The sequence below is a fragment of the Capsicum annuum genome, chromosome 8, assembly GCF_002878395.1.
Source record: "Capsicum annuum cultivar UCD-10X-F1 chromosome 8, UCD10Xv1.1, whole genome shotgun sequence".
Lineage (NCBI taxonomy): Eukaryota > Viridiplantae > Streptophyta > Magnoliopsida > Solanales > Solanaceae > Capsicum > Capsicum annuum.
Window position 1 is genome coordinate 161,244,681 of NC_061118.1, and position 14,548 is coordinate 161,259,228.

Below are 14,548 nucleotides of genomic sequence, written 5' to 3' on the forward strand. Positions count from 1 at the left end.
CCAAGGCGGCGGGTGCCTCCTACACCTATTTATCTGAATATTTGGTTCCAAATCATACATAATGGGACCTGCTTCTGTTCGACTATGACATCTATACTAACTAAAAAAAAATTAAGAGTTAATAGGAAAAACCAAATTACTTTAAACATCCCATTTTTTAAGTTTTATATCCAAATTATCGTTATCACTTGTATAAGTCTTCTATCTGAACTATATATCGTTATTAATTTCTTAAAACATCTCTTAAAACTTAAATAATTAATAGCTTGAGAGAAGTATCATGCTGAAACTAGTTTAGAATACAATAAGTTTGATACAAATTTTGTATGTTTATTAAGAAAACCATTAATATGTACACTCAATAAACTTCAGAATCATAAACTTAATTTCAAATCATGATATTATCACATGAAAAAGTATGTGAAAGCTAATTACGCATTTATCACTTCTCAAATGTTTGTTAAACCTCGGGCTAGGCCTATATGGTAGGACATGGCTTCATAAACAAGGTGATTATATTGTACTTACAAGATGATCTGTATATATTATGTGCGTTTTATTACTATTGGAAGATCTAAAGTTTATGTGATATGTATGTATCATTATATATTAATGAAATATTAATTCGGAAATTAAAGGCTCGATGTAATTTTATAAGATCAATCTTTTTAAATTTAAAACAATATAATATGTTACAACTTGAGTTTGACTTGCAGATACAACTTGTTGAGTTCTTACTTTTTTTCAGGTACACCCCCTGCCCCTGGTTGCCAATGGAACAGTGATGGATTTGCCTACAACATCTTCAACGTTCATTTGTGGAAATAATTATGGGATTTCATATATTATTATATTCTTTATACGAGTCAAAAATGGTTGATTTTTGAACGAAGTCTCTATGTGGTGATCATGTAAATAGTGTCCGGAAATTTTACTTTTTTGGAAAAATTCACACATAAAATTAGTCACTTAGATGAGATAAAATAATTTTGTGATTTGTGATCTTATTGATATATAACGGATAACTGATATTTCTCTCGCGAAAAAGTCGTAGTGCAGCTAAGTAATTTTCTAAATTAGTATTGTATTATATGTTGAATTGTTATTTTTTTTTTTTGAACTTTTTCTTATGTTTACTTTTTTTATATTTTAACTATGTTTATGAAAAATTTGGCTTCACTGTTTTTGTTGTTAGCTATGAGAGCTTTCCACCATAAACTTACTAGGAGATGTGATTGTGACTTTTGAGTAATTACCATTAGCATTTACTAGTGTTTATTGACATTGGAGATATATCAGTAGCAGTAGCAGGATGAAAATGATGGGCAATTCTTGGATCAGAACAAAAACTGGGGTCACATTTGATGGTTAAATATATCTCGTCTACTAAATTTTACAATGGACAAAATTGGGGTGGCTTCTTTTTTACTTTGGTCCCTAAAATAGATGTGTACCTATACTATAGTAGGCTATTAGCTACTCTATACTTATTGGGAAAATGTGGCTCATCATCACACTTCACGCTTATATCATTCTTCCTCCTCATTCCATCCACGTGTCATTTAGAGATCCAGAGTACATATTATTGGGACTGATCATAAGTATAATTTATCTCTTGAAATAATTGAGTTCTTACTTCTTAAGTTCTCCCTTATTAGGAGAAAAAAAACAATCTCATTGTTATTGAGGAGGTTTTTGGATAGGTTAACTTACAACCATTACTATGATCTTGGTCCCACTAATTAATCTCAAATCTTTATCTCATTTACATTTGAGCCATTCATTTTGGATAAACATGATTATAATGGGATAAGTAAGTAACCAACATTTATAATTTCACCAACCAATGGTATCACCAAATTAAAAGAACATGATCAATAAGAATTAAGCCTTTTTATGACCTCCAACTTGTTAGTAATTTCTTCTCTGATTATTGTTAATAATTAGTGCATAAGAGACTAAATATCAGGTTCATGGACTTATCCAACAAATCGATAACTTTCTTGTAAGAATAATGCACAAAATTTTGTGCCAAAGAATATTTTTTTCTTTGTGGTGCGCCCATGCCACAAATACAATATAGGTACTGTGCAAGCCATTATTATTGGATTCTTCTGATAGACAAGTTTGTGCTTTCAAAGAATGTGTCCATGGGCATAAATATATTTATATGTATATGTATATATAGCTAGAGCTGCTGTGAGTTATGATGGCAGTAATAATGAGAAAAAGACTAGGAAGTTCAAACAAGATAGTGACCTCAAGGCATTAGCAGAATCCTCTCTTTTTTTCACTTGTAAAATTACTGTCACTGGAAAAAAACGTGTACCTCATAAAATGCCCCTTTGTTTTCGTCATGGTCTATTTGGTTTAAATCCAATTAATTGGAAGCTGATCAATCTCCTGACTTCATTTTTGTGATAATTGTATAAGATGTCTCTTTCAACACTTTGGGATATTGCAACTTGCTTAGACCACGGTTGATGTAATAGCCGCTTGTTAATCCAAAATCTAAAAGCACGAAACGCCGATTAAAATTGTAGTGGAGTGATAAATATTTCTTCATCTATAATTCGAGGTCTCGCATTCAAGTTTTGGTATAGAGTTGTCTCTATTAGGGAGCGTGTTACTAATCACTATTGAAATTTTCCGACGCAAATTCAAATTTAATCTAATCTCGATCAAGAACAAACAGAAATCGAAGTTATCTTTGACACTACTAAAGCGATTTTGTTTTACTCACCTACCAAATAGATTTAGCACAACTAACAAGCAACTTTAGTATAGATAATCCAAAGAAACCCAATGTTGGTACAAATCAACTGTTTTCGTGTTATAATAATTGTACTTACCCTATAAATATTGTGTCTTTTCTCGATAATTATCTGAACATGACTTAATGGTTACACTATAAGTCCTTGTCTAAATCTTTGTAGGACACAAAGGATAATGCACCATCTAGTTTGAACAATTAATCGTTTTGATAAATTAGATTTATTTTAAAGTATTTAACTAGAAAAACAAAACAAAATATTTATTACTGTTTCTTTTATCAAAAAATTAACCTTTTCGGCTTGAATTTGTGGAATGTTATTAAGTGGGACACTTACATGATGATTTTAAAGTTTAAGCATATAGAAGTACTTATTATTTGACTAAGACTAAGAAATATTATTTTCGAATAGTGATAAGTAATACGGACAGCAAACAATAATTATCTACAACAATTGACATCAATTTGTGTGGGAAAAAAATTGGCTTAAATCATTGTCAGTCACTTAAATTTATCCCGAAAATTCACTTAGACCCCTCAACTAAGGCTTGTACCTATCAGATTCCTAAAGTGCTAAATTTGGTACTTATCAGACACAAAATGCTGATTTGGCAAGGAGAGTGCGCGTGAATAGTGTCTCAAATGATTTTTTTTTTTTTTAAATCACATTTATTTAGTACAATAATAAATTTTTAATTAAAAAAAGAAAAAGAAAAACAGTGGAAGCCATGAACTTTAGCCGTGGAAAACTGTTCAAATTGTTAATACATGAACTTTCCGACGAAAGTTCCGGCTATGATGGAAAACTTTAACAGTGGAAAACAATCTTGTTAACATAGAAGAATGGCTGGCGATATTAACATTAACAATGTATTAACAATTTGATTTAGGTGGAAAACTTTAGCAGTGAAAAACAATCTTTTTTTTAGAAATCAAATTGTTAATACATGAACTTCTTTTCTTTTTCTTTTGATTAAACTTTTCAGAAAAGCTTAGTGACCAAGAGCATAAACAAGTTTCGCCGGATTACTGAGTTACTAAGTTTTGAAATGCAAATTCTTAAAATTGAATTTCTGATTTATATTTTTTGTTCTTCTGGTCGCCATTGATTTCGTCTTCAGTGGCAACTTAGGATGACGAAGGGAAGTTGATGGAGGAGGGAGGGGCGGGGTGGGGTAGATCAATTGTCATTTGTGGGTGGGTGGGTGTGACGACATGGGGGGTTATGGTGAAGAAGACAACTACTAGGGGGTGGTTTTTTTTTTTGAATTAAAAAATTATTATTAAATAGATATTTAAATAGAAAAATAGAAAAAATTAAAAATTCTACGTATAATTTTTTTTTTGCCACAATTTTTTTTTAATTGATTAATTTTGTCACGTCAAGCGAGTGTATTACACACACTCTATGTTTGTTATTGATTACATAAAAAATATTTGATTGGATCAAAATTTAAGATGTTAGGAATATGATAAGTATATATTTTAGTTGAGGGTCTAAATTAATTTTCAAAATAAGTTTGAGGATCTACCAATGTCTTAAGCCAAAAAAAAATTCATAATTGCAAAGATTAATGAAAAGTGAACTTGCACTCAAAAGTCATTGTTATATGTATATTTGTGTGTTAAAAAGTAAGAAAGAGCCGTAATAGAGTTTGAAGTGACTGAATCTCTAGTTGTGAAGTGTGAACAAGTGATGACTACATTGTTGTGTCATTTCTTTGCTTTTTTTTAAAAAAATAATTTTTAATTTTATTTTTCTTTGTGTAATTTGGATATATCATATATATTTTGTGGAGGGCCACATTTTATTTTTTTCCAGTGTTAGTGGCAAGAATCAAAACTCATGTTTATCCACGAAAGTTCATAATGTGACCAGAGGCGGAGCTAGCCTATTAAAGAGGGTTTGAACGAATCCTCTTTGACAGAAATTTATATTATTAATATGCGATTAAAATATTTTTTGTTTATAAATTCTAGATGTTGAACCCCCTTCAATGAATTTTTCTTAAAACTTTAAATCCCTTAACAAAAATTCTAGCTCCGCCTTTAAATGCAACGTACTTCACTTTTTGCCTAACAATTTGGTCATCACTTGCATTCTTAAGATAACGAATTACTTAATGGAGCTCTGGATTTGGATATAAGAATATCTGCTATGCGTCCAATAATAGAAACCATTGGATTAGGTTAGATAGATTAGATAAAAAAGAGTGAGAATTCAACGGTTCTACTTTTGGTGTGTGGGGGCGTGGGGGTGGGAGTGGGGGTGGGGGAAGAGAGACCAAACAACTACAATTACTATTTGTTGAGTTTTGGGAATTGTGTGCTATTGTTTTTTTTGTAATCGTATTTTCTAGATCAATTTGGGTGTATTTTGATTAATTTTATGAGGTAGTAGGTTTTTATTAGGTATAGTTAATTAAAATTTGAATTTAAGACTTTATGATTCTCACCTACGTTTTAACCTCTAAGCCACTTTGGGTGCATACAATTGTGCTATTTTTATGACAATAGACAGGTAAAATTTTGGGTTCCAGCTTAATTTAAGTAAAGTTACATAAATCTCAATTCTTTTGGAGCTAATTATTTTTTATCGCAATTTTTCAAAAATTATTAAAAAAATCCTAATTAGTCCATAGATACATCACATTCTTTCGAATATATCAATTAATTTTATACGAATACATCTCATTCTTTCGATTCATCAATTAATTTTACATGAATACATCATATTCTTCTAGAAACATCACTTAGTTTCACATAAATACATCACATTTTTAAGTGATGTATCTAAACTTTTAAGTAAAATTAGAAATTTATGTAAATTATTCCAAAAAATTAAAATTTTAAATAATCATGATAAATGAAGTTATAATATAATATTTTTTTTTCTTAATTTAAATACAATTAAACAGTCCATTTTGAGGGGAAATAATCCCTACCAATATCAACTCCAACACGTTTAAGAATGAGAAAATATTTATCACCTCAAATTTTTATTTAATGTAATATTTTTAAGGATCATTTGGTAGAGTGTATAAGAATAATGCAGAATATAGTGTATTAGTAATGCTTGTATTAGTTATGCTGATATCGTTTCTTATACATTATTTGGTTTGATGTATTAGAAATAATATATCTACATAATTTATATAAAAGAAATGTTTGTTTATAAAAATACCCTTCTTTGACTTATTACACTTTTTCTGCAATAAAGTTTTTTGTCATCTCAAACATAATCAGTATTGTTGAACTAGTATATAGAGGTTTAAGATTAATTGCAAGACTTTCATCTTTACGCATGAAATATTACGCCGACGAATTAACATAGTCGAAACAAAAATAAAATATAAGATGTAGAATTAAGGAATAGTCTCAAGAATTTTTTTTAATTTTTTTAAAGACCCTAGAAGCAAAGTAAAGATATGTTGCAGTTATTTAAATCAACTATTCATTGTTGTAAATTAAAATGATGGAAAAAGGATTGTAAAATCTTTTGAGAAGATTTACCGTTGCAAATTAAAATGGTGGGAGAAGGAATTATGAAATATTTAAGAGAAAAATTGAGGAGTATTAAGGTCATTTAATAAATTAATGCATGTCTTTAAAGTCTTTGTATTACTAATACATAGGAAATAATGTGTATCACTAATACACACCTCAATATAGAATAATGTGTATAACTAATTCTTGCATTAGTTATACATAGGCAAAAAGATGTAACAAATAAGATACTAGTAACACACACATTAACTAATGTAGGGATTATATTTTTTCAATACACTCTATCAAACTATCTTTTTTTAAGTATCTGAATCTTTGAAGGGAAAGTAAAGACAAAGGGAAAAGGAACAAAAAAGAACAATTGCATAGGGAGCCATGTGGATAATAAGCCAACTCAAGATGGAACTGCAGCTACCATTCATCATCTTATCTTCAGTACATCCACTAATTTGCTCATAAATCATGGGCCATACCAGCACTAACTACTTGGGCTTTCCCTTTCCATGGGCCTATGGCCGATCCAGCCAATTCTGAAATGGGCTTCAGGGTAGGCCGGAATGTATATCGATGTGATGATACAAGTAGGTATACAGCTAGCAATAAGCCTCTCAGAACTCAACACACTAATTCCTTCATGAATTAAACAACAGCTTTATTTTGAAACCCAAAAGCAGCCGTCTACTAGTGGCTATTTTTCAATTACAAGTGTTGTTTTGTGAATTTTTCCCTCTTCTGGCATTGGTCACTGTTATGAACCATTTTGGCTGAGTCCAGAATGCAACAAGTCTTACGTCATATGGCTGCTAAAAAAATGTGATCAAATAATTCCTTGGGCAAGGAGTCATGTGTAGTGCACAAGATCATACAAATGCGGAAGTTAACATTGCAATTTGCGGACGCTTATAACCTCGGCAAATTGCAATTTCAATCTGCCACAATTTACCACTTTTTTTTGTAGTATTACTTTAGTAATTTGTTGTCTTTTTTATTCTTCTACTATCTTCTTTCTTGTACTTCGATTATCGCAGTATTTTGTTGTAGTATTAGTCATATCTTTTTTTCGATCTGCTTTAAATAAATTGTTTTTCCTTGAGTCGATGGTCTATCGAAAATAACATTTACCTCCCAAGACAAGGATAAAGATTGCATACATTCTACTCTCCAAGATCGTACTCGTGAAATTGCATTGGATATGTTGTTGTACATGGGGGGTATATGTGATGTGAAATTCATGCCTTGTCTGGTGGTTTTTAGGACAAAAATAATGAGCATGCCATCCACAGAGAGGCCACAAGATCTTCATTATCTTAATTCCAGAGTTTTAGCAAAGTCACTACAAACTTTGAAGACTCCACTAATCAAACACTTAAGTTTGCTTCCATAAAGTATACCAATGTCCTTGTATCTGTCAAACAAACAAGTTTACTTTTTATTTTGTAAAAAGTTAAAATTAATCTTAGCCTAACTCACACTCAAAAGCTAGCTCATGAGGAGGAGGATTGTCCAAGCCTTATAAAGAAACCACCCATCTCATTGACAATCAATGTGAGACTTTTTTCTCAATCTTTAACACCTCACCTCATGTCTAGTCCTAGTTAACTGGGCGTGGACAATCTCCTCGAATCTAAATCGGGAGCCCAACATTGGGTGAGAATGGGCCCTTCTCTGATACCGTGATAAAATGTGAGCTTGAAAAGCTCAACTCTGCAACAATGGTGAACTCTTAACAGAAGAGAATAGAAAAGAAGCTGGAAACTGTAATTTGTATTGAGAAAAGTATCTAATCTACCCTCTCTTGTACATCAACCCTCTATATATAGAAGTGTAGTGAAGAAGCAGAAGAAGAAAGAAAAATATTTCGATGACAGCTGGCAATACAGTTGTTCGTTACCACATCTACACTAACTTCTATGCTCACTACTTAACTACGAATGATCAGTCACAGGATTAGTAACTAACTGACAAACTAGGACAGTCCATAAAATGTAATAGTACTCATAGATGAAAGAGAAGTTTTCGAATAATATATGAGGATTGTTGTACAGGAAAGCACTTGCATCAACACAGATATGAGTCATATATTATACTTTCTTATTGTATTATAAATATGGAGTGTGCTCTAGCTAAGAAAGCAAAATATTAAAGTATTCCAGGAAAGGTGTCATCCACATAGTGGCCACAAGCTCTTTCATTGAAGAATTCAGAAGGAAGAAATAGAGTTGATTCATTAAAGCCAAAAAGCTCTAATATAATCTTACTGTTGTTTAACATGTGATGTCCTGTGGTTTTAGGATACAAATAATATATCTTTCAATTAAAAACAAGCAGAACAGTACTGCATCAAACAACAACCTAGTGCAGCTTTTGCTAATTTTAACAACATTAAACATCATGCATCCACATTTTTTATTTCAATGTCATACAAGGCATAATTACATTACATTAGCTGATCCGCCAAGAAAGCAACTACTAGCAACTAGCCAATAGAGGAAAAAAAAGGTCCATCTAAATATTAAATACCCACCAAATGGAGGTGGTTTTATGAAGAGAGATTTTGAAGGAAAAATAAGGAATATACAAAATAACTATTACAAGTGACAACATCATATCCTAAGTATTTAACAGAACACTTGCAGAGGAGTCTCACAAAACTGATACAAACATTTATACACAGTTAATTCTAAAGGAAAAACTGAATAGTAGTTCACGAAAGTACAAATCGCAAATCTATTGTCTGCCAAGAGCAGAGTGAACAGCTTCACATTATTGCATTTTTCAGGTTTCCCCCAAGCAAAGTCATGAGGCCACCACCATGAACTCTGCCCTCTGGAACAACATACTCAAAGTTGTTGTTTGTGTTGCGTCTTCCAATCCCAAGGTCGGTGCTTCTGTCATCCGGCTTCTCTGAACAAGTTAATGAGGCCTTCATTGACAAGGGTACCAATACCTGTGGTGGTATAAGTTGCTGTCTTTCAGCTGGCGTATCGAGTGAATGAACCGAATCTGAGACCATGCTCACCATAGATGAAGAACGATTGTTCTCAAAAGAGCTCTTTGCATGAGAGGCAGCAGGGACCAGTCCATGGAAAAGTCCTGGTCCGATCATGCCTCCTTTATTTGTATTCTTCCCATTTAACAAGCTGCTGTGAGCAGCACATAGCCCTCCCCTGCCCCTGGCAAACTTCTCGCATTTCCCCTCTCCCCAGCTACAACGCTTACCACCACCATGAGCCTTGCAAAAGTCGGTGCTTCCTTGAGCACTCTTTTCACAGTTCTCAAACTTGCAGCGTTTCCCCCCTCCATGCCTAACACAACAATCAGTACGCCCTCTAGCACTCTTGGTGCATCCTGGAACAGCACACCTCTTCCCACCGCCATGGGCAACACAAAAGTTTGTGCCACCGTGTACGCTTTTGGGGCAGATACCACCACCATCAAAGAGACACCGCTTTCCACCACCATGTGCTTTGCAAAGAGGCGTACTCCCTTCAGCTCCTTTGGTGCAGCCAGCAAATATGCAACGCTTTCCACCACCATGTGCTTTGCAGAACAAAGTGCTCCCCTGTGCGCCCTTTGAACAACTAGGGAATTGGCAACGGCGTCCACCACCATGTGAAATGCACAAGCCAACTTTCCCCTCAGCACTTCGAGTGCATCCTTCCATATTGCACCTCTTTCCTCCACCATGCTTGATGCAAAGGCCTGACTTGCCACGTGCTGCTCTAGTGCAACCTCCAGCAAAGCCACAACGCCTTCCACCACCATGTGCTATGCAGTAGTCAGTCTTTCCTTCAGCACTTTTAGTGCATCCCAAGTGCTCGCACCTCTTCCCTCCTCCATGGGCCTTGCAGTATGCAGTCCTACTTTCAGCACCTTTGTTGCATCCAGGTTTCTGGCATCTCTGTCCCCCGCCATGCCCAATGCAAAGACCTGTCGCTCCTCGAGCTCCTTTGGAGCACCCTGGAAACTTGCATCTCTTGGGATTGGTTATTTTGCGTGAGGATGTAGCCATTGTCGTTGGTTCAGAGAGGTTACTCATGGAGTAGTCAGAGATACAAGAAGGTTCAGAGCTCAGCTCAGGGAGGTGGAAATGGGATTTTGCACCCTGCTCTAAAACTTCCTTATTTTGGAAGGATCGTTGGCTGTTCTCAATTCTTGGAGCCAGAAGAAGTGAAGGCATGTAACCACCCGACTTCTTGGCTGATGTGGAACCTTCGTCCAGGATAGGGATCGCAGGTCTTTTACCATCTGGAGATAGCTGATTGATATGAAGAGGAGCACCGGCAGAACTCTGAGTGATAGCCGAAAAATCAAGTGCATCGGAAATTTCATTGGTGCTCCCTGAGAGGCCAAGTTTGAGGATAGAATCAGTCTCAGATAATACCCCGTGATTCAACAAGGCTGTAAACCCTTTATCTTTATTAGATCCACAAGGGTAATAGTCGTCCGAACAAATTGTAGGCGTTGGCCCCAAACCAAGCACCAATTTACACCCGTCATCAACAGCATTCTGTTGCATAATATGGCTTCTGCTGTTGGTTCCACTGCTAACAAATCTCACACACTCATTTCCTCCATAACCAAAGCAATCTAATCTTAATGTTGTATCACTCCTTGGGAGCTCAACATCTGGAACACGGTACATACTGCTCTTATTAGGATCAAAGGATGTTATCATACTACACTAGGAAAAAGTTTACCTGAAAAATAAAATGAACTAAACAATCTTATCACAAATTAATAGAGAAACTCATAAATCGAAACAAAGCAAGCGAGTAAATTAAATCCTAGTGAGCAACTCCTCCACTCACAAACCCTGATGTGTCTGCTCGATCCATTTTATCTAATCTTGGAGAGGGACATCAAGGGCTGTAAATAAGACCAGGACAGGTTTCAGGATTAGAAACTGATGACAGAAGGTACCAGAAGAGAATAACAAATCATGTCTCTCAGTACAAATCTTAGTTTAATAACCTGGAAAAAAAGAAAAAGAAAACAGCACGGCAGAATTCCTCAATGGTTAAATATGGGAAACGGGAAGGCTTTCTTGGCTCAAGCATAATATTAACAATCACAAGCGATATTTCTGCATTATCTACTTCTCTTTATTTAACAAACCAAGGACAAGTTGCACTTTACATAAATCAATGTTAACAATAAAAAGCTTAGCTTTCACCTTCGAAAGTTAGTCAGGAGAAGAACTTTTTCCACAGAGTAAGTTGGTTAGAATCGGCATAATTTTAATGGCGTAGAAACTTACTCTGATTACATTATACGACAAACAGAGGACCTTAATCTACTTATTGGGAAGTCATCAGCTAGGATATTAGGTGCTTCCTTTTTCCAAGTGAAATTCCAATTTCTCATGCCTTTGACTAAAGATCACTACACTAGAGAGGAGAAGTAGAAGCTTCAAACGAATGATATCTACACAAAAATAGTTCAAGAATCGTAACCGAAGATAAGTAAAGATTATTATATAAAACACCAATTTCTTGAAATACAATCAAGATTTCTAAAAATACTGTCCTTATTGCCTCTTTTCATTTTTTTGTTTCCTTTTTCCAGTTTACTCAAACCCTGTATATGTATTAAGAAATCTACTAATTATGTAAAAATACTAAATTCAGTTGGTTTAGTGGCATCTCGAACCTATAAAGTTCAAATCTTGGATCCGGCTCTAAGTTGGGGTTGACCTTTAACTTCACGTATTAGCAACCCCACACTAATACACTATCCTATTTTGAACCCAACAACAACAAACACAGAATAATCCACAAGTAGGATCTGGGGAGGCTAGATGTTAGCAGACCTTATCCCGTAGCTTCCTATTTCTAACCAAACAAAAATGAAAGATACTCCACTCTCTGATCAATAAATTATAAATCTGATATATTACATCTTACACAACATTTATATCAATTCAGTCTGCAGTTATTTTGATACCATTGGAAAGAAGTTGAGGTGTATAAGGAAAGTGCCACAACCCAACATAAACAAGGAAGCAAATTGTTCAACAATCATTCTTGAAACTCTCTTTATGACCTTGTCAAATACAAATTTTGCTCAAGTACAAACTGTCAAAAACTAACCAACTACAAAACGGGATCGAAACTCCAAAAATATTGAAACAAAAAAAAAGAACAAGAGATTCAAAACTTTGGCCTAAGAGTAACAACATAATCATGTTAAGCAAAAAAGTACTTTAACAAAACACAACAAATACAATAAAAAAGTTATCAATTAAATAGTTTTGGGATTAATTACACAGCAAAAGATAAAGAAAAAAAAAACAAATCTTTCATAATTACGAGATAAATAAAATAATTTGCTGTTCGTGTAAAAAACACAAAAAACAGGAAACTATATCTGTATCTTTAAGTACTTGAGAAAGCGAAAAAAAAAAAAAAACAGAACAAGGGAGAGCTACTATAAACAGAAATGTGAGAAAACACAGCATTTATGAGCTAAATGAAAACAGACCGACACGGAATTATTATCAATAAAACAAAAAGAACTAAATTACAGGTACCCAAATTGAGAAATGAATAAAGGAACAAAGAGATTGAAAGAATGAAGAAATGAAGAAAATACCCTTTGGGGAGGAGATTCCCATTAGAGCAAATTAAGCTGACAATTTCAAGAATCAAATTGAAGGAAGCCACCCTCAGAATATAGTATTCTTATTATTCTAGAAAGAGAAGTGAACCTTTTTTGTGCTCCTACAAAGTGGAGTATAAAGATAAATAATAAAGACAACAAATAGAGAGAGGAAGAGAGAACAATTATTAGGTAATACTACTTTTTTTTTGATAAATAAAATTTGATAGTATGTGCTTCCGTTCATCTCTTATAGTGTGATGATCAAGCGTACACCCAAGAACTTCTTGTTGGTTTTCATTTTACATCTTTGCCCCTCATCATCATCTTTAATTAACCAGCAACAACAACACATCTAGTATAATTCCACAAACAACTTATCTCGATTTAAAAGATAAAAGACAAACAATTCAGTAAAAAGAAGTAATACAAGTATAAGAAATTACAAATAATAACAATAACAACGTAGCAATACAACAATACGATAATAAAATAACATGATAATTAAAGTACAACATATAAATAACAATCAAAATTGAAGGACCAAAACTATGAGAGCAGTACTAATATGGACAGATAACAAAACAACACACTATTACTTAGTGACCTTTAAAAAAATGAAATGTTCCATACAAATATACATATTGATTCTAATATAGAAAATGGTCAAAACTCAGTCAACCTTTATTCCAAATCTCAATTACACACCTATATTTTGTGAGGATTTTTAAACTATTTTAAAGTGGAATATTTACATTCTCAAAAATTAAAGCCCAGAGATTATTTCAAGCAGTGAGCTGCACTCGCTGCCACATAATATTACTTTTTTTAATATAAAAAATTAATTATTTTTTTTATTATATTTTTTCTTTTGTATTCTTTTTTAGCTTCCTTTTCAATTTCATTACTTTTTTTTAATTTATTTCATGTTCTTCCACAATAATGATTCTCCATTCTTTTGTTCTTCTTTTTTGTTTTCCTTTCTCTTCATTTGATTTTCTTCAATCTCAAACCTTTGTTAAATAGTAAATTCAAAGTCGACTATTAAACTCAAAGTTTAGGAAAAAAAAATTACTTCAAGAACGAAAATTTGCACTGCTGCACACATTTGCTTCAAGAACAAAATTTTTTATTTCTGTATTTGTTATGTAAGTTCAATTGCAAACTCGTTGTTCAATTGGAACTCAAGAATTACTATTTTTTTCAAGAAATGTGATGTTGAGAAAGCACGCAAATTGTTCGACGAAATGCCTCAAAAAGAATGGAGGAACTGTATGATTTCTAGTTATGTAAGAAATGGGATATTAGATTATACTCAACAAATGTTTGATACAATGACGAGCAGAAATCTCGTTTTTCAATCCTGTTCCTTTTTCTTTCCTTTTTTTTTTTTTTATTTCTCAACTATGAAAATTGATGTTGAATTTACGATTGTGAAAAAAATTGGTGTTGATTTTGATTATGTTGTTGATTTGATTGTTTCAATTTCAAGAAATGTGGATTTGAATGATGATTTATGGTTTGAGATTGAAAATTCAATCGATGTAAATTTAAAAGATTTCAAGATTCCACAAAATGTGCATAGAGCATTGTTGGAAGTTTATATTTCATTTCATGAGAACGAGGATTCTCGGTATGGTAAGTTGGTTAATGAATATGTAAGTTTGA

At 33.2% G+C, this 14,548-nt stretch overlaps 1 protein-coding gene across 3 annotated transcripts; it reads right to left on the reverse strand.

Moving 5' to 3' along the window:
* Positions 1 to 8,651: 8,651 nt before the first annotated feature.
* LOC107840014 lies at positions 8,652 to 13,219 on the reverse strand. 3 transcript variants are annotated; one of them, XM_016683706.2, is made up of 2 exons: positions 12,875 to 13,219; positions 8,652 to 10,909 (listed from the first exon to the last, which is right to left on the reverse strand). In XM_016683706.2, the coding sequence occupies exons 1-2, from the start codon at positions 12,894 to 12,896 to the stop codon at positions 9,039 to 9,041; spliced, it is 1,893 nt and encodes a 630-aa protein (XP_016539192.1). In that variant the 5' UTR covers positions 12,897 to 13,219; the 3' UTR covers positions 8,652 to 9,038. The 3 variants fall into 3 exon arrangements, with proteins under 3 accessions (XP_016539192.1, XP_016539191.1, XP_016539190.1); XM_016683705.2 differs by having other exon boundaries at positions 8,652 to 10,980; positions 12,875 to 13,101; XM_016683704.2 differs by having other exon boundaries at positions 8,652 to 11,149; positions 12,875 to 13,101.
* Positions 13,220 to 14,548: the final 1,329 nt, after the last annotated feature.

Bases quoted from the DNA above. Each gene is read 5' to 3' on its own strand.
- LOC107840014 (XM_016683705.2), bottom strand. From the start codon at position 10,958: ATGATAACATCCTTTGATCCTAATAAGAGCAGTATGTACCGTGTTCCA.